The 21707-nt window shown below is 36.1% G+C and overlaps 2 protein-coding genes across 2 annotated transcripts; both read left to right on the plus strand.

Moving 5' to 3' along the window:
* The first annotated feature begins 3218 nt into the window (after positions 1-3218).
* LOC111811475 (ABC transporter B family member 2) lies at positions 3219-11338 on the plus strand. Its single transcript, XM_023698339.2, has 12 exons — positions 3219-3614; positions 4547-4601; positions 4690-4865; positions 5863-6063; positions 7419-7678; positions 7788-8328; positions 8401-8777; positions 8908-9323; positions 9401-9642; positions 9733-9980; positions 10072-10484; positions 10586-11338. The coding sequence occupies exons 1-12, from the start codon at positions 3327-3329 to the stop codon at positions 11131-11133; spliced, it is 3765 nt and encodes a 1254-aa protein (XP_023554107.1). The 5' UTR covers positions 3219-3326; the 3' UTR covers positions 11134-11338.
* A 6744-nt stretch (positions 11339-18082) lies between these two features.
* On the plus strand, positions 18083-20756 carry LOC111776339 (transcription factor MYB41-like). The gene is made up of 3 exons (XM_023655770.2): positions 18083-18406; positions 19121-19768; positions 20280-20756. Exons 1-3 carry the CDS (start codon positions 18144-18146, stop codon positions 20290-20292), a joined length of 924 nt encoding a protein of 307 aa, XP_023511538.2. The 5' UTR covers positions 18083-18143; the 3' UTR covers positions 20293-20756.
* Positions 20757-21707: the final 951 nt, after the last annotated feature.

Here is a 21707-nt window from a genome sequence, read left to right on the forward strand (position 1 = left end):
TTAAAACGTCTCTGCTAGGAGAGGTTTTCACACCCTTTTAAAGAATGCTTCGTTCCCCTCTCCAACTGATATGGGATCTCACAATGGGCGGTGTGTCAGCGAGGACGCTGGACACCAAAGAGGGGTATACTGTGAGATCCCACATCAATTGGAGAGGGAAACGAGTGCCAACGAGGAAGTTGGGTCTCGAAGGGGACGGGGGTAGATTGTGAGATGCCACATTGGTTAGAGAGGGGAATGAAACATTCTTTATAAGAGTGTGGAAACGTCTCTCTAGCAGATGCATTTTAAAACCTTGAGGGGAAGCCCAAAAGGGAAAGCCTAAAGCTTGGGCTATTACGCTGTATGTTTTGTGGCAATGTCCTATGTTCAAGATTCAGATAAGGATTCGAGATTTGAATTTGGCATCTAATGACCCAGACATTCCCCTACAACATGGTCACGTCACTTACTTTTTGCTTCCAAGAGTGAAGACTATTTCTACGACCAATACGAGTTCTTTATAAGGGTGTAGAAACCTCTCTCTAGCAGATGTGTTTTAAAATCATAAGGATGACGACGATACGAGTCAAAGTGGACAATATTACTAGCAGTGAGTTTTGGCTGTTACAAATGGTACCACAGTCAGTCACCGAGCGCGTCCCCCAAGGTAGATTGTGGGATCACATGAAACATTTCTTATAAGAGTGTGAAACTCTCTCCTTAGCAGACACATTTTAAAATTATGAGGCTGACGACGATATGTAACAAGCCAAAATGGACAATATCTACTAACGATGGGCTTGAGTTATTACAAATGATATCAAAGCTAGTCGTTGGGTAGTGTGCCAGCGAGGACGCTGGCTCCAAAAGGGGTGGATTGTGAGATGCCATAAACTATTTCTTATAAAGGTGTAGAAACTTCTCCTTAGCAGACGCGTTTTACAACTGTGAGACTACCAACGATACGTAACATGCCAAAGTGGACAATATCTACTAGCGGTGGGCTTGAGTTGTTACAATTAATGTATCTCTTCTTTGCTCGAGCGTCACACGTTAGGTCCAAACGATTTTTCCAATCCAATTCGTGTACATCCCTACAAATCTGGTATGATTCGACGAAATTGATAGTTCATGCAAAAACACATAATTATCTTATCAAGGTTAACGATAAAACCGAATCTTTTCTATATTTTCAAAAACCAAATTAAACACAAACAAATTTCATACGAAACTTTTAAGATTAAAATCAATTCGTTGTCGAGTCGGCTCCTATGCTGCTAGCTATGCCCTGCTTGGTCCCTCGACACGATGGAGGTTCCGTAGCGTGTCCTGAGCATTGGGCTAAGGGGTGGTTGACTCGATCACAAAGGTAAGTAGTAGTGATTCACAATGATACACACATAGCATGTCGAAAAGTGGGTTCAATTGTAATAACGACATAAATGAAGGACCTTGTTGAAATTATTATATACCTAATTATTGTGGGTTCAATTGTAATAATAGCATAAATGAAGGACCTTGTTTTAATTATTATACACCTAATTATTGTTCCCCTCCCCACACATCTTTAATTTTCACTTTCTGTTTCATAATTTCCTTTTTTATTTTTTTATTATTTTTTTTTATTTTTTTCAGTTTTTAATTTTGGAAATATTCACTAACCCAACCGCACACACTTCTTTAATGAATACTTTTAAAATTATATTTTTAAATAAATAAAAATTTAATATTTTTTTAAATTCAATGTAAATATTAATTTATTAGTCATTAATTCGTTTTAATTACTGATTAATTTAGATGCTAATAGATTCTAATTATAGTAATTAGTGTGTTATTCGTTTTCTTTTTTAACTAATATTTTTTTTAATCAGGAGTGTTCATATGACCTTATAATCTGACCAATTCAGTCTACTCGACCCAAATCATAAATATTAGACTGGGTTTCGATTTACGAGTTGATATTTCTCTAGTCAGATCAACCCGATCTTGCTCTACTTTTTTAAAAAATCAAGCATATTTAACATTTGTAATCGATATCAGTAATACAGTGTGATTTTATGAGATTTTAATTATTAATGTAACATGTATTGTGAACTCTATTTGAGTTGCTCGGGTCACCAAATTTTGAGCTGACCCAAAAGAATTTTAACCCAACCTAACCCGTGTACACCTCTAATTTTTATAATATTTTTGTTTATAACGTTAGGTCTAAAATGATCTCAATTTAACCGTACCTAGACGTGCCCATCATTTCAAAATTAGCAGCTCGACACGTAATAAAACATTAAAATAATTTCAAATAATAATAGTAATAATAATAATAATAATAAATAAAGCATTAAAAAAATCTATCTAAATTATTTGATTTACAAATGAGAATAAAATTTAATAATTTACTGCAGAATTAATTTATAAAAACCGTCGATTAATTTTGAAAAAATTATACCAAACGGTCAATTTTTCTTTTTAAATATACCCTTAAACTTTTTTTTAGTATTAACATTTTTTTACCTTTATAAAAAAAATTAAAAAAAATTATTACCGTTAATATATAGAATGAAAACGACGCTTCATATTCAGATTAAGGGTATTTTTTAAACACTTATAATTAAAGGGTATTTTAGAAATAAATAGTTAATTTTTTTCATCCGCATTTTTTTTAAAAAAAATTATTATTATTATTATTATTTCATCGACCCTTGTAATTTTGAGACAAAGTGCAAATTTCAAAAGTATCTTTTAAAATTAATTGAACCGAAAAAGAAATCAAATTCACATTTTCGTCGTTACCGAACTCGAACCCATGACGAACAAAAACTAAACAAACACAATCTCAAATATCGTCACTGAATAATCAATTTATGATATGAATCAAGAGACATCAATCATACAATATACTCTGATATCAAATGATATGTGGAAATCACTGCAAGGGAAGTAAGATTCGGATTAAATCTTGCTGAGTGATTCGAATCTCAAACAATGTTCTTGACTTGAGATATTCAATCAACAAGGTAATCCGAATCTTACTCTTCTTGCAGTGATTTCTTATCATATCAATTTCTCTCTCTCAAACCTCCAACCTCCAACCTCCAACCTGACGAGCGATCGAGATTATTACCGAAAACAATTCAACAAATAAACCGAACCGAACCGACCCAAAAAGTTAAGCCAACATTTATAACAAAAACCTGCCCATCACAAGACATAGGAGCTCACAAAAGGGCTCTTTAGTGCATTTAACGTAGCCCTCCAACTCCCCTCTCCCTATCCACCTCCCACCACCTCTTATAATACCTACACCCTCTTACACTCCCTCCATTGTTGCAGAGATCTGAAAGACAATGAGAAGCCATGGATCATCACCATGTTCGTACGAGGAGGAGGCCATGGACAAGGAGGATGAACACAAAGTGAAGAAGAAGAAGAAGGAACACCAAAACAAAGTTGCTTTTTATAAGCTTTTTGCTTTTGCTGATTGTTATGATTATTTTCTCATGGCTTTTGGTTCCATTGGAGCTTGTCTTCATGGTGCTTCTGTTCCTGTCTTCTTCATCTTCTTTGGGAAGCTTATTAATATCATTGGTATGGCTTATCTCTTCCCCGAAGAAGCTGCTCCAAAGGTTGCCAAGGTACGCTCGTTTCATAATCATTTTAGTTTCTTTAAGGAACTGGTCCGTGAAAATAGTGTTTATAAGCTTAAATTTGAAAACCCAGAAGCTAAAAACTCGGAATAATAGTTTAACGGGGTATTTATTGAAGATCTGGGGTAATAGTTTAATTGGGTACCATGAGATAATGAAATTAGGAAACGGGTCGGTGGAAATAGTGTTTATGAGCTTAAATTTGAAAACCCAGAAGCTTAAAACTCGCAATAAGAGTTTAACTGGGTATTATTGAAAATCCAGGATAATAGTTTAATTGGGTACCAGGAGGTAACAAAATAAGGAAACGGATCGGTGGAAATAATATTTATAAACTTAGATTTGAAAACCCAGAAACTAAAAACTCGGAATAATAGTTTAACAGGTACCATTGAAAATCTGGGATAACCGAGATCCCACATCAGTTGGGGAGGAGAATGAAACATTCTTTATGAGGGTGTGGAAGTCGCTCACTAACAGACACTTTTTAAAAACCTTGAGAGGAAACCGAGAAGTGAAAGACCAAAGAAGACAATATCTACTAGCGGTAGACTTGAGCTGCTACATTACAGAAACAACGTAACAAAACAAGGAAACTGAATAAGTGAAAATAACATTTACAAGCTTAAATTTAACAACCCAGAAACTAAAAACCTAGAATTGTAGTTTAACGGGCACTACGTGAAATCCGGGATAATAGTTCAACAGGGTATCACTAATCATTTTCTAAAATACATTTTTGAATACGCTTTTAATAATCATCTTTCTTTTTCAAACAATCGTTAAATGAAAATGACATTTACAAGCTTAAATTAAAAAACCTAGAAAGATAATAGTTTAACACGACACTATTGACCTGGTCAATTCCTTATATTCTCGAGCAATCGAGGCTAATTTTTTATTATTTTTTTATTTTGCAGTACTCTTTGGATTTTTTATATCTAAGTGTGGCTATACTATTCTCATCATGGGCAGGTATGTTAATTTTTTTTTTTAAAATTAAAATTAAATTAAAAAAATGGTTTAAAATTTAAAAAATAAAATAAAAAATTGGTAAATACAGAGGTGGCTTGTTGGATGCACAGTGGAGAGAGACAAGCAGCCAAAATGAGAATGGCTTATTTAAGATCAATGTTGAGTCAAGACATTAGCCTCTTTGACACTGAAGCTTCAACCGGTGAAGTCATTGCTGCTATTACAAGTGATATTGTTGTTGTTCAAGACGCCATTTCCGAGAAGGTACCTCGACAATCTCTCGTTTTTAATGTTACCCGACCCCGACCCACCATGCATCGTTCTTAAACGAGCTTCGAAATACTTGAACTTTTTATTAACGTTTCAAAATGAAAATCATTTAGAATGTCAGACGGAAATCGAGACATGGAACAGTGATGACCTAAAACAGTGTGACTATCCAAATTACTATTATACCCTTTGAAATAATTTTTTTTTTTTAGTTTGAAGTATAATTGAAACTAATTTTTTTCGGGTATTTTTAATAATTTAATAATAATAATATATAATATATATATTAATAAAAATTTAATGCAATTAGAGATGGATGGTTGTGAATTTATCTTTGACATAAAAGAATCTGACATTTCCTTTCTATAATGGTTTGATAAACGAGTGTGGAGTAAATGCAATGGTTGAGAACATTAAATAAGTCGCGGCTGCGTTGGTAAGGCTGCTCATTCATTCTCAGTTTTGTGACTTTTATTCCCAAATTAATCTAAACCCTTTTGAAAAAATCAATTTTAGTTGTTTATGCATTCATTTTTTGTACGATTATTGTTGTAACCCATCCATTAATGATGGGTCTTCAGTGTTTATTGTGTTCTTATGAGATAATTTAGATTTTGAGATGCGAAGAAATTAAACTGCTGATTCTTGAATTTGGAACTGAGATTTAATTTTTATGTGTTGTTCTTAGCATTAGAATTGTTGGGTTTTGTTTTGATCTCTGTACTCCGTTGTTTTTATCTTGAACGAATGAGTTGCGGTTAAGGTGTTTGATGAAATGCCTGAAAGAGTTAGTGGGTTCTACAGGTGGGGAACTTTTTGCACTAGCTGATTCTTGATTTGAATACTAAGATTTAAGTATGATGTGTTGTTCTTAGCATTAGAATTGTGAAGTTTTGTTTTGATCTCTTTACTCTGTTTTTTTTATCTTGAACGAATGAGTTGCGGTTAAGGTGTTTGATGAAATGCCTGATAGAGTTGTTGGGTTTTGCAGGTGGGGAACTTTTTGCACTATATAAGCCGGTTTATATCAGGGTTTATCATTGGATTTGTGAGGGTATGGCAAATCAGTCTTGTCACATTATCTATTGTTCCCTTGATTGCACTTGCTGGTGGTCTCTATGCCTTTGTCACCATTGGACTTATTGCCAAAATAAGAAAATCCTATGTCAAGGCTGGTGAGATTGCTGAAGAGGTTAGAACTTTCTCTGATCTACTCATCTAGACATTGTTTCGATTATATGTACGTTAACTCGTTGGCTTAAACTTTTGAATGATCAATAACATATGTAAAAGTTTAAACCTTATTATTTACCTTATGTTTTGTGAGATCCCACATCGGTTGGGGAGGAGAACGAAACATTCTTTATTAGGATGTGTAAACCTCTCCCTAGCAAACACGTTTTAAATAAAAACCTTAAGGGAAAGTCCAAAGAGGAAAATATCTGCTAGCGGTGGGCTTGGGCCGTTACAAATGGTATTAAAGCCAGGCATCGGGCGATGTGCCCGCGAGGAGGCTGAGTCCCAAAGGGGGGTTGACATGAGGCGATGTGCCAGCTAGGATGTTGGGCCCCGAAGGGGGGTGGATTGTGAGATCCCACATCAGTGAGGGAGGAGAACAAAACATTCTTCATAAGAGTGTGGAAACATCTCCCTAACAGACACATTTTAAAAACCTTGAGAGAAAGCCTTCCTTACTGTTCTTTCTCATTAATAAGTAGGTTCAAGAAGAAATGGGTTCCGGTTCCGGAGCTTGACCTGATTTTCCGCCGCGTCGTGCATTTCGTGTCATTGCCCTTCGTCCCGCTTCGATTTGTCTAGATGTGATCCAAGCGGGTTCAAGTGCTTGAATAGCGTATCTACCGAAGCAAATACGATTGCCTCGATAAGATATTCCTTTCATTCTTCCTCTATGGTGTTTACGAAATCTGGTTCTTTTCGGGTTATAGTTGATGGTTATTTCTCAATTCCATCTCTACTACAGAACCGGACATGAGAGTTTCTTCTCATCCAGCTCCTCGCGAATGAAACGATTCAAAAAAATGTACATGTATTTACTGAATAATAGATTGAATCATGGGATTCTTTGAGATTTAATTTAATTAATCTATTAGAAATTTTAATATCTTCTTTTGATAGAAAACTAAACTCTTTATAGATTCTAGAATGAATAATAGAATCATTTTTTTTTTTATAGTTTTCTAAAAAATAATAGATAATATAATCTCGTTTTGTTATTTTTTCTTTTATTATAAAAGAGGACAACATCTGCTAGCGGTTGGCTTGGGCCGTTACACATTTAATGTCAATCAGGAAAGCAAATGAGTTATAGTTGCCTTAAATTATATATAGGAAACTTAAATATGTTAACTAGTAAATGGTAAGCAGCATTTTTTTTCGCCAATTCGAACATACAATGGGTAAAGCATCAATTTTCATTCTAAAAGTCGATGATTCAATTCGAGTGGAAACAAATCCACCTTTTCTTTGCTTAATTAGCTGTATATTGTAGCTCTCTTCATCCCTTTTCTTCTGTTTTTGTCCTCTCAGATTCTAGGAAATGTTAGAACAGTTCAAGCATTTGCTGGGGAAGAAAGGGCTGTAGGATTATACAAAGGAGCTCTCAGGAATACCTACAAGTATGGTAGAAAAGCAGGGCTGGCTAAGGGACTTGGCCTGGGGTCCATGCATTGTGTTCTTTTCTTGTCATGGGCTCTGCTAGTTTGGTTTACCAGCATTGTTGTTCATAAGGGTATTGCCAATGGCGGAGACTCCTTCACCACAATGCTTAATGTTGTCATTTCTGGCCTGTAAGTCTTTCATCTTATCTCAAAATGAGTGCTACGTAATTCTAGTGAGCTGGTAATCCAAGCTTCATGCTAATGGTTGCACTTATTATTAATGGTTACATTGCTTCAGGTCACTTGGGCAGGCTGCACCGGATATTTCTGCCTTCGTTCGAGCAAAGGCAGCAGCGTATCCTATTTTTCAGATGATAGAAAGAAACACAGTTAGCAAAAGCAGCTCCAAAATTGGTCGGAAACTAAACAAGCTCGACGGTCATATTCAATTCAAGGATGTCAGTTTCAGCTATCCTTCTCGTTCGGATGTAATTATATTTAATAAGTTATCTCTCGATATTCCTGCGGGCAAGATTGTAGCTCTTGTGGGAGGAAGTGGGTCAGGAAAGAGCACGGTCATATCTTTGATCGAACGGTTCTATGAACCGATTTCTGGAGAGATTCTACTAGATGGTAATAACATCAAGGAGCTGGATCTCAAGTGGCTTAGGCAGCAAATTGGTCTGGTCAATCAAGAGCCTGCCCTCTTTGCTACGAGCATTAGGGAGAACATTCTATATGGAAAAGACGATGCTACGCTCGAGGACATCACACGTGCAGCGAAACTTTCTGAGGCGTTATCGTTTATAAACAATCTCCCTGAAAGATTTGAAACTCAGGTAATATTATCCATCTCTGAGAAATAACGATGAGAATTTGAGTTGAAAATAATATTAGATGTGTTGTTCTAGGTTGGTGAAAGAGGGGTCCAATTATCTGGAGGACAAAAGCAAAGGATTGCAATATCTCGTGCAATCGTTAAAAATCCATCGATCCTGCTGTTGGATGAGGCAACCAGCGCACTAGATGCAGAATCCGAGAAGAGTGTTCAAGAAGCACTCGATCGTGTCATGGTTGGTCGAACGACTGTAGTGGTCGCTCATCGTCTATCTACCATAAGGAATGCAGATGTGATTGCTGTCGTTCAAGAGGGGAAGATAGTTGAAACTGGAAGCCATGATGAGCTCATTTCAAACCCGGACAGTGTTTATGCATCACTTGTACAGTTTCAAGAAACGGCATCTCTGCAACGCCATCCTTCGATTGGACAGTTGGGTCGACCACCAAGGTATTTCACTCTCATTTTAGCCTACCATACAACAATAATCGACAAATTCAAGTTCGTTTCATCGTTTTACATGAATCAATGAGTTTCTCAAATGCTTCTTGTTTAACTGTTTTCGAATATGGCCTTGTAGTATAAAGTACTCGCGAGAATTATCTCGCACAACAACAAGCTTTGGTGCGAGTTTTCGCTCTGAGAAAGAATCTCTGGGACGGATTGGAGTCGATGGAATGGAAATGGAGAAACCGAAGCATATTTCAGCAAAAAGACTTTACTCCATGGTCGGACCGGATTGGATGTATGGAGTCGTTGGCGTCATTGGAGCGTTCGTTACTGGATCCCAGATGCCCCTTTTTGCTCTTGGGGTCTCTCAGGCTCTTGTTGCTTTTTATATGGACTGGAATACAACTCAACATGAGATCAAGAAGATTTCATTGCTTTTCTGTGGTGGTGCAGTTTTAACCGTCATTTTTCATGCAGTCGAGCATCTCTGTTTCGGAATTATGGGAGAGCGACTCACTCTTCGAGTTCGAGAAAAGATGTTCCACGGTATACTGCAATCTGAACACATATTTTGAGCGACTCATGAAACTTGTTTTCTCTGAGCAACTTTTGGTTTTTTGCAGCTATGTTGAGAAACGAGATAGGATGGTTCGATGATATAGACAACACGAGTGCTATGCTTTCGTCACGCCTAGAAACCGATGCAACTTTGTTACGAACTATAGTTGTCGACCGCTCGACAATTCTTCTGCAGAATCTAGCTTTGGTCGTTGCATCGTTCATCATTGCGTTCATATTGAATTGGAGAATCACTTTAGTTGTCCTGGCTACTTATCCATTGATCATTAGCGGTCACATTAGCGAGGTTTTCTATCACGACTTCTCTAAGTTGCTTATTTCGTTCCCCGAAATTTCGAATATTTCCTCATGAAACTGCATTTTCCATGTGTTTTAGAAACTTTTTATGCAAGGCTATGGTGGAAATTTGAGTAAAGCATACCTGAAAGCCAATACACTGGCCGGTGAGGCAGTTGGCAATATTAGAACTGTTGCTGCATTTTGTTCCGAGGAGAAGGTCCTCGATCTATATGCTAAGGAGCTTGTTGAGCCCTCGAGACGTTCACTTAAACGTGGACAGATCGCTGGCATATTCTACGGTGTCTCGCAGTTCTTCATCTTTTCATCTTATGGTTTGGCCTTGTGGTATGTGATTTAAGAACATGTTTGAATTAAACAGAATTAATTTTACTATTGCCTCAACTACATCGCCCGGTTCGGTATGTGATTTATGCAGGTACGGTTCGGTCTTGATGGGACAGGGACTTGCTAGCTTCAAATCTATTATGAAAGCATTCATGGTTTTGATAGTAACAGCATTAGCAATGGGTGAGACTTTGGCACTAGCCCCTGACCTTTTAAAGGGAAATCAGATGGTGGCATCAGTGTTCGAGGTGATGGATCGACAAACAGAGGTGTCGGGCGATGTCGGTGAAGAGCTAAATGTCGTGGAGGGTACCATTGAGCTGAAGAACGTCGAGTTCAGCTATCCATCAAGACCAGATGTTTTGATCTTCAAAGATTTCAATCTTAAAGTGAGATCAGGCAAGAGTATAGCCTTAGTTGGGCAAAGCGGCTCAGGGAAAAGCTCTGTTTTAGCCCTTATACTGCGTTTTTACGATCCGATAGCTGGGAGGGTGATGATTGACGGTAAGTTTCTCTCTCGAGACGTTTTGACTATTTCGATCTATGAGAATAGATCAGGCTATCTATCAATAGACGTTCTGATTCATGAAAGAATTGACTTGCAGGAAGAGATATAAAAAAACTGAAGGTCAAATCTCTGAGAAAGCACATAGGCCTCGTCCAACAAGAACCGGCTCTTTTCGCCACATCGATTTACGAGAACATTCTTTACGGGAAAGAAGGAGCTTCCGAAGCCGAAGTATTCGAAGCAGCAAAGCTCGCCAACGCGCATACCTTCATCAGTGCTCTCCCTGAAGGCTACTCAACAAAAGTCGGTGAAAGAGGGATCCAACTCTCGGGTGGGCAACGACAGAGGATAGCCATTGCACGAGCAGTCCTGAAGAACCCAGAAATCCTACTACTCGACGAAGCCACGAGCGCTCTCGACGTCGAATCGGAACGCGTGGTTCAACAAGCCTTAGATAGACTGATGAAGCACAGAACAACTGTGGTGGTTGCTCACAGGCTTTCCACCATTAAAAATTGCGACCAAATCTCAGTGATCCAAGATGGTAAGATAGTAGAACAAGGGACTCATTCGAGCCTTTGTGAGAACAAGAATGGAGCTTATTACAAGTTGATCAACATCCAACAACAGCAACAACGACAGTGAAGAACCAGACATCCATGTTACATAGGACAACCAAACAAGTCATGTTAAAACATTTTCTATTGGGTGCTTAATATTTAGTTTTTATTTTACTCTCTCATAGTTATTTATTTATTTATTGAACATTTGTTTCCACATTATGTACATTGAAGTGCTTGTTTATCTCTGATAATAAAGGATAATACATAATAGAGAATGGCTTCAAACACTATACATTTGGCAATTACTTTATATATCTATTGTCCCATGTTAGGGAAATGTGGACTCAAAATGTATATTTTGGTTATATACATTTGTAAGTTTATTTAAACACGATGGTTGGAGAGGGGAATGAAACATTCTTTACAAGGGTGTGAAATCTTTCTTTAGAAGATGCGTTTTTAAAACCTTGAGGGGAAACTCGAAAGGGAAAACCCAAAGAAGACAATATTTGCTAGTGATGAGCCTGTGCGTTTTCAAATGGTATCAGGTTAGACATCAGGCGGTGTGTCAGCGAGGACCTTGAGCCTCAAAAGGGGGTGGTGTGCAAGTGGGTACGTTGGGACCTGAAGGGGGGGTAGATTGTGAGATCTCACATCGATTCGAGAGAAAAACGAGTGCCAACGAGGACACTAAGTTCCGAAGGGGGGTGGATTGAGAGATCCCACATCGATTTGAGAGAAGAACGAGCGCCAACGAGTATGCTAAGCCCTGAAGGAGGGGGGTGGATCGTGAGATCCCACATCAACTGAAGAGGGGAACGAGTGTTAGCGAGGACGTTCGGCCCTGAAGGGGGTGGATTGTGAGATCCCACGTCGACTGAAGAGGGGAACCAAACATTCTTTATAAGGGTGTGGAAACCTCTCCCTAGAGAATGAGTTTTAAAAACCTTGAGGAGAAAACCTGAAGAAGACAATATCTACCGTCAGTGGGCTTGAGCTCTTACAGATGCTATAAGAACTAAGTTATATTCGTGTTGACATTATGTTTACTGAGTGCGTTTGAGTCATTCCAAATCATTCGTTTGAAATTTCTTAAGTAGTCAACATTTTACGTTAAAGTGAAATTTTATATAATTCAGAATTAGTATTATGTCATCAATATAAACACGTGAGAAAAATTGTAACGACCCTAATTTCTAGGTAAATAGAGCCGCTACTACATGCATGATGTGACTTTTAAGTGCAGAAATATTCATTTAAAATAATTAATAAAATGTTGCTATGGACTTAAACATTCATAATAAATGTCTTAAAACAAAACAACGGAAAGATAAACCACGTGAAATTTTAATCAAAACAAACAAAAGAATAAAACGATACCTTGATCTAATCTTAGAGCTACAAAATAAATAAAATGCGACGATACTAACACAAGTTTCATGGTTTTCAAGTCGACGCCCCCGTCATTCGTACATCGGTGCCTTACCTTTACTTGAAATGTAAGAGTGACACATGACTTGAGTATTATAAGAAATACTCAGTAAGTAATTTCATTATTGGGGTTGGAAAATTCAAAAATATGCAACATGGTAGGACCTATACGGTCCCTTCTAACATAGCATATCATGACCTTAGGTAGCTTTCTAGTCCGAACAAAGTTGGATGTGTAGTACTTCCCTACACGTGACCTACACGAGCATGGGTCCACAAGGCGGGCTCACACATCTCTGGGCCTAGTGTTGAGAATTGTTAGGAGGAGCTACACAATGGCTAGGATATATCTCCATTGGTACGAGACCTTTTGAGGAAACCAAAAGTGCTCAAAGTAGACAATATCATACCATTGTAGAAGTTTGTGATTCCTAACATGGTATCAGAGTCATGCTCTTAACTTAGTCATGTTAATAGAATTCTCAAGTGTCGAGTTGTGAGCTTCGAAGGTGTAGTCAAAAGTGACTCAAAGGTTGAAAAAATGGTATACTTTGTTCGAGGACTCTAGAGAAATGAGTCGAGTCTTGATTAAGGGGAGACTATTCAAGGCTCTATAGGTCTCAGGGGAGGCTCTATGGTGTACTTTTGTAACGACCCAGATCCACCGCTAGCAGATATTGTCCTCTTTGGGCTTTTCCTTTCGGGCTTCCCCTCAAGGCTTTAAAACGAGTCTGCTAGGGGAAGGTTTCCACACCCTTATAAATGGTGGTTTGTTCTCCTCCCCAACCAATGTGCGACATCACAACTTTGTTCGAGAGGAGGGCTATTGAAGATTGTTGCGAGGGAGTCCCACATTGACTAATTCAAGATCGGATCATGAGTTTTAAGTAAGGAATTCATCTCCATTGGTACGAGGCATTTTGAGGAAACCAAAAGAAAGCGGACAATATCATACCTTTATGGAGGTTCGTGATTCCTAACACCTGGTTCATCAAGCTAGCACTCGCTAATGGGCTCCATGTCAAATACCATGGACGGAAAGACCATCATTACATCATGGTAAACATAATGTCATAAATTATATATCATATTATACACGTCCGTACATGTCATAGTGTGCAAGCATCATACAAAAATGCATAGGGTCCCCATATCTTATAATCATGGTATAATATATGATGCAAAACAACCTCCATACATGCTTATATAATTCCTCTACATCGTACACAGCTTAGCCTTTACGAGCATGGTCTATGGAGGTTTATACATCTTAGCATACAAATTTCATGTTGGTTGGATGGTCGAGGGAGCACGATGGTATCTTCTTATTTACGATATTTATGTATTAATTAAATCTCGATATTTATTCATATTTGGTTGAATATTATTTTATTAATTTAAGAAAAAAAAATCCAAAGTCTACCAAGGAAGTCATACAACTTTGGTAAAAACCCACCTAACAATTAATCTTCTTCATAAAAGTAATAATAATAAATAAAAATTATATATATATATATATATATATATATATATATATATATATATATATATATATATATATATATATATAATCCCCACTTTATTAAGATAGTCAAGGAAGGCATTAATGATGTAAGAAAGGTTGACTTTTTTTGTCATTTTTCTCACTGTCTCTTATGTGTTGATACCTTGCTTCAACCAAATAAATAAAAACTATATATTATAAAATTATAATAAGGTTTGGGAATAAATAAAAACTATAGATTATAAAATTACAATAAAGTATGGAGCTTACCCCCCATGAGCTGCATGTATTCAAGGCGTTATCTAACTATGAATAAATTAATAAGTCAATACCAACTGAGATTATGTCAAAGATTTAAGGAGGCTTATTACATTTACTTCCGTTAATATTTATCCACTCGATTATCGCTAATTTTGTTTATTTAAATTCTAAACTTTCAGATATTTTTATCGGTAATCGGTCGAGCAACTAGGGTTCTAAAATGTCGATATCAATGATAATGTAGAAGTTTTAATTTTGTTTACATTTTTGTTACAGTTTAGGTACAGTTATTTTCGATTTCTGAGCGCTTCGTGAAACTTTCTCCGAATTTTCTATGAAACTGTAAGAACAAGAATCGTGGGCTAACTTTCATGGTAAATGGAAATTTTCTCTAACGGAGATCTGGGTCTTACCTAAAACGCTCAATTGATTCGACTTCGAGCTTAAGCTTCCTTCTCCCAAAATTGGCGTGATAGACTTCTTGCCTGCATTTGAATCTCCACGAACCTTTTTATGAAGTTAGCGTTAGTGATGATGGGTTTACGCTCGTTCTTTGAATCACAAGTCTTCTCAAATCTCCGGGAGGATAAAAATATAAGTGGACGTAGTTCTATTTGTCATAGCACATACCCAGGATTCGGAATTTGGAATCGACATCTAATGGCTCTAACATTCCCCTGTAACATGATCACGATACTCACTCTGAAGACTATCCTCATAAACAAAGACAAGTCCTTTCAAACATGTTTTGTCCTCACTCACATGCATTCTAGAAAAATTCTCAGGAGGTTAGGTTACCCAATATAGAATTACTCCAGAAAAAACACGTTTAACCTTAGAGTTACTATGATTGAGTCATCGAAAAGGAAATCCATTGATATCAACCGTTTGTACTCTCCTTTACTCCGACGTCTCTCAGATTCACTTTTCTAGCGAACCCAAACGGTTGATATCAATGAAGAACGAGAAGTTTAGAGACGAAAACAGATTCAAACCCTTTACTTCCGATCAGTTCTAGAAGTTTTCGATCAAAGGAATTTGACTATTTTGCTAAGAAATTACAATATAAAACAAGAACATTATTATTAAATTTGTTTGAATTTGAATTAAGTGAAGGCAGTTGGAGGTTTGAAAAATGAAGAACAAATGTGAAGCTGATAGCTTCAATTCTACACAGTTTGGTAAGGTTTGGTATACATAAATGTCTCAAACTATATGGTTCATAAGGTTTTTATTTATTTATTTATTTATTTATTTATTTATTTTTAGGAAATTAAAGACTCAATAATTGCTATCAATTTTTAAAATTTAATTTGGAATTTGAGATGAATTCTTTGTTGATGGCTTAATAAGGATAATCATAAAATGACAAATTTGATGACTTTTGCAATGAGGCATTCCTTCATACAATTTATTATTATTATTATTATCATCGAACGGAATTTAAATTATACCCTAAAGTTATATAACTGAATCAATTTAGATTCGTTGTTGAAATTTCGTTCGTAGGAATTTACGTCATAGTAAATAGAAATGTGGGATCTTAATGGATACTAACGACTTTCTGAGCGGTTTCTCTATGAACGACCACGTAATTTTTTGGAATTTTGGGAGAAGAATAATTTTATTTACGTGATTTTGAGTTGAGTTTAAAATGAATCGGGTAAAATAGTTAGGAAATTATTAATTAAATTGATATATTATTTGTTTGAGGTTTTAATTGAAATAATTTTAAAGATTAGAAATATAATTTATTTATTTTTACTTCAGTAATTGTCGTGTGTGACACCCGAGTAAATGAGAGGTAAATGAATGAACCGAGACCACAACTGAATGAGAGCGATATTGAGGATGAAAGGCTTAAAAGAATTGAAAATTACTATCTATACCAACAAAGTACACTTTTCTTTTCGGTGGCACAATTCTATAATGCATGTAAGTGAGGACAAAACATGCTGAAATGACTCATGTTGGTCGGATACTTTTCACTTTTAGAAGTGAAGAGTAAGTAACATAACTATGTCGCATGGGATTAGAGGAATGGAGGTGTAACAGCTCATGCGCACCGTTAGTAGATATTGTCTGTTTTGGCTCGTTACGTATCGTTGTCAGCCTCACGGTTTTAAAACGCGTCTACTAGGGAGAGGTTTCCATGCCCTTATGAGGAATTCTTTGTTTTCCTCTCCAATCGATGTGAGATCTCACAGCAAGAGTCATCGGGTGTCGAATTCAAATTGAGCCAGAGTTATTAACGTGTGAAAGAACAGATCATCGAGTCAAAATTGATGTTATATTTACTTAGCTATGATCCAATCGAGAACCATACAAATTATCATTACTTTAATATGATTATTTAAAAGATTGTCAAATCCCAATTGTTTTGTGTTCCTAATTAACTACTCAAAATTTACCGTTGAGATCATAGATGGTTAAGATGGTTGATTTCCTGTCCCAAAATCTGCCAACAAAGCTTGTTGTCTCATGTTTTTCTTTAAATTAAAAAATAATAATAATAAAACGACCAACCCGTGCCCAAACTTAAGGACTAAGATTCAGAATCTATATTCAGCACCTGATAGCTCCGATATTATCGTTAGTCGTGACTATTTTATCTTCGAAAACTATCCCACAAACGAATACGAGTTCCTTTAACATATTATGTTCTCACTTACCGACTTTCTAGAAAAATTCTTAAAAGGACACCGAACATAAAATTGATCCAAGCTAAGCATGCGTAACTCAAGAGTTCTTATGATTGAGCTACTGAAAAGTAAGTTTCGACTTTTAGGTCGAGAGCATATGCTTTAGCTAGTGTTAATATGGTCCAATAACTCGATCAACCTGAACTATACGGTCGAAATCAAATTCTTTTTCGTTTGGGTTGAGTTAAATTTTTGGTCGAGTCAACCTAACCAACCCAAAAATAGAATTACAATTCAACCCAACTCTATAATACTCTTAAGATTATTAGGAAAAATTAAGAATATTTAACGTTTGTAACCGATGCTAGTGATGCGTTATGACCCGTGAAGATATTTTAATTTTATGAGATTTTATTTATTTATGTAACATATACGGTGGATAAATAACATTTTTTAAATAATAAAAAAAAACAACCCGACAACCGACCCAACTTATGTACACCTCCACTTATTGGTCAGCTCGAATGTCTTCCTCCTTTTTTATAATATAATATCTTTAAAAAAAATTAAAAAATATCTTTATCATTAGTTTTGGATGGAAATCATTAATATATGTTTCAAAAATACCATCAAAATTTTTAAAAAATTATTAGTGCTAAAAAATAATCGTACCAAGTTCTAAAAATACTAATAAACTTTCAAAAGTACATTAAAAAAAGATCACCGATCACGTGTCAATAGACAGTTTACATTCATATATCATCGAACTTTTCATAAGTATTTTTGAAACAAAGTATTAAAATACTTACAATTTCCAACCGAATGACATTCTCGAGAATATTATTGAAACTTTTGAAACTTCATACGTATTTTTGAGACAAAATACGAAATTTATGGATATTTTTATTAATTTCGTCTATTTTATTTTAATAACGAGCCCTAACAACTACTTATAAATTGACACGGTTAATCAACGGTATACGCTATCGTCTTCGATATACAATTCTTATATTATTTATAAAAATAAATAAAAAAAGTATACCTAATCCAACAATTTTGAAGCCAAAAAGAAAATATTAAACTTGAAAACGGAAACATACTCTCTTCATAGCCAACCATGATATCATCACTTTGAAAAAAACTCATCTTTTGAGCCATTAATTCTTCTATAAAACCAACTCCATTTTATCTTCCTTACCTTAACCAAAACAAATTAGAACACATCTCTTCTTGTCGGGTTTTTTGTGCTTGAAAATGGGTCGATCTCCTTGTTGTGATGAAATTGGTGTCAAGAAAGGGCCATGGACGCCGGAGGAAGACAAGAAATTGATTGATTTTGTGGCAAGAAATGGCCATGGAAGTTGGAGGAATCTCCCGAAGCTTGCGGGTTTGAATAGGTGCGGAAAAAGTTGCAGGTTGAGATGGACTAACTATCTTCGACCTGATATTAAGAGAGGGAAGTTCTCGGAAGAAGAAGAATCCGCTATTATTAAGCTTCATTCAGTTCTTGGGAACAGGTTTGTATGTTTGTATGTGTGTGTGTGTGTGTATGTGTGAGATCCTACATCGGTTGGAGAGGAGAACGAAACATTCTTTATAAGAGTGTGGAGACCTCTCACGAGGCTTACGGCGATACGTGACTGGCCAAAGCTGACAATATTTGCTAGCGGTGGGCTTGAGCTGTTATAAATGGTATCAGAGCCAGATATTGGTCGATGTGCCAACGAGGACGCTGGTCCCCAAGGGGGGTGGATTGTGAGATCCCACATCGATTGGAGAGGAGAACGAAACATTCCTTATAAGAGTGTAGAGACCTCTCTCTAGTAGATTCGTTTTAAAACCGTGAGACTCACGACGGTACGTAACGGGCCAAAGCGGACAATATCTGCTAACGGTGGGCTTGAGTTATTACAAATAGTATCAGAGTCAGACACCGGGTGATGTGTCAGCGAGGTCGCTAACCTCCAAGGGAGTGGATTGTGAGATCCAACATCGGTTGGAGAGGAGAACGAAGCATTCCTTATAAGAGTGTGGAGACCGTGAAGCTAACGGTGATACGTAATGGGCTAAAACGGACAATATCTGCTAGCGGTGGACTTTATATTCTTCTTTCACTTCTTGTTTGTGGGTTTATAGAAATGAATCTAAATTCGAAAGTGGGTTTTGATTATTTTCTCTAAATCAATACTAATGATTAGATTACGATAAATTTAATCTTTAATAACGTGCAGATGGTCGAAAATCGCTAGCCATTTTCCCGGGAGGACAGACAACGAAATCAAGAACTTTTGGAATACCCATTTGAGGAAGAAACTTCTACAAATGGGTATCGATCCAAACACTCACAAGCCAAGAACAGACCTAAATCATTTGCTCAACAATTCTCAATTGTTCAATGGGATAGCAAATTATCTAAACAATGATCATCTCAAGTTACAAGCAGAACTAGTCAAGCTCCAATTACTACAAAATCTATGCCAACTTCTAAACCCTACCACACCTTCTCAAGCACTACCCAGCACCCCCCTCGATCGCCTTCAAAACCCTAACTCTAACCCGTCTCGAGCTAGCTTTTCGACCCAAAACCCTAACTCTAGCCAGCTTCAAGCTGGTTTTACGAGCGGGTTCATGTCGGGGTCGGGTTTTGAATACGAGGACAAGAATAAAGCTAAGATGGAAGAAATGGAAAATTTTGATTATGTTCAAGTTGAGAATTATTATCCAATTCTTCCTCCATTGACTTCAGAGAGTGAAACAAATCCATTGGGTTGCTCCACCAATTCAAACTCACCTTCTTCATCTTCTTCAATTTTTGATAGCTTGGAGTCTTTGATGAATGAGGACGAACCAAGTGAATCGTACTGGAATAATCTTCTACGGTAAGTTTCTTATTATCGAGCACATCATATCATAATAGCTTTCTATATCTTCGAAAATTCTATTGACATAGCTAAGTTAAGACAAGGGCAAACGTCTACAGTAGTATGATATTATCCACTTTCAACATAAATTCTCGTGACTTTACTTATGACTTCCCAAAATGTCTCGTACCAATAGAGATAATGTCTTTTACTTATATATCCAAGATCTTCTACGGTAAGTTTCTTATTATCCCGAATAATTTACTGTATCTTCGAGGATTCTATTGACATAGTTAAGTTAAGATCATGACAAACGTCAACAGTGGTATGATATTATCCATTTTAAACATAAGTTCTTGTGACTTTACCTTGCGTTTCTCAAAATGTCTCGTATCAACAGAGATAGTATCTTTTACTTAGCTAACGGGAGTTGTCCCGAACACTACATCCACCCATATGTTTCTTTGTTTTGTTATCTATAACGTTATCGGATTATTATTTTGATTTAATTTCTTGCTATTTCTTGCAGATCAACAATTTGATTCATAAGAGCTTTCAAATGGGGAGGAGTTCATACATTGAAGGATTATCATAGCTTGGTGGTTCTTATATATTCTTTTAAATTTTAGTGTTCATAATAATTTCAAACAGCTTTGATCAACGTAGCTGAATTATGCATTAATTAGTTCACTTAATTTAATTAAATCTCTATGTATTTTGTTATTTTTTTTCAATATAATTATTTTCTCACCAAACAAACAGAAAATAATTAAGAAAAAGAACAAACATGTCGTGTCAGCTACGTTAATTAACGAATCATTTGAAGACAGATAAAAGAACAGTGATTAGTTTGGTAACGACAGAGATTTACTTGGCCAAGAACATGAAGATAAATGTGTGTTGACTTTTGACTTTGGATTGGAAGTCAAAGTTGGCGTGGAAATTATTGTTTTAAGGCAGCAAGCAAGATGATTATTATAAATTATTTGGAATTTGTTGAGGGTAATAAGGACTAAAATATTGTCGTCGAGGTTTAGATTCTACTAATACATCGATAAAATAATGATATATCGACGTATATTAAATATTTTATGAATTATTTGAACTCTCGATAACGGTTATAGGTCTTATTTATATCGTTGACTAATTGATACGATTCTACGTTCTAGAAGTCTCTCATTTACCAACCTACACCTAACTCTGTAGTGATTCGAGTTTTTGGGTTTAGATCGATCAGAGTTGTTAGACATAGTATGAATTGAAATGATGAATATCACTAATACTTAGTAACTCTCTTAATGGGGTTAGATATGCACACACAGTAAAAAAAAAAGTATCGTAAATTTGAGGGACTTAAAAACGTTCAAAACTAGATCACACGTGGCTTGCCTCAAAATAAGATCACCTAGCTTGACCCTAAACAAACCACCATAGGTACTGATCGATCATCAGCCTGTAAGCTTGTGATTAGTTTTCAGTGATTAGTTTTCAAAAATCATAGACTAACTAATCGTGGTCAAAATCAAAATGTAGGTCCACGGACCCTAGTGGTACAATTAACTCATGCACACGGTAATTGTCATAAATTTATTTCACATGAAAAATATCTCATAAATTTTCAAAACATCTATGTATGCAAAAGGTTCGTTTATTTAATGAATTTAACCGCCTGATGTTTGAATAAAATGTTGACAATCAACATTTTATATACACTTAGTTATAATACATTCGTTAAATAATTGAAACAGTCTTTCATTTCAGACTTTGATTACATATCGTCACATAGACTCAAAGGTAAACATGACGATAATTTTTTTCTTTCATTTTATAAACGGGAGACTCTTAGAACAATAAATATATTAAGAGATTAAAAACGGTCAAGAAAAACGACTCAAATCTAGTGTGTCCTCGTAGCTGCACGAATCCAAGATATATCAGCAATCGTTCCAAATTCATT

The sequence above is a fragment of the Cucurbita pepo genome, chromosome 15, assembly GCF_057944985.1.
Source record: "Cucurbita pepo subsp. pepo isolate OVF chromosome 15, ASM5794498v1, whole genome shotgun sequence".
NCBI lineage: Eukaryota > Viridiplantae > Streptophyta > Magnoliopsida > Cucurbitales > Cucurbitaceae > Cucurbita > Cucurbita pepo.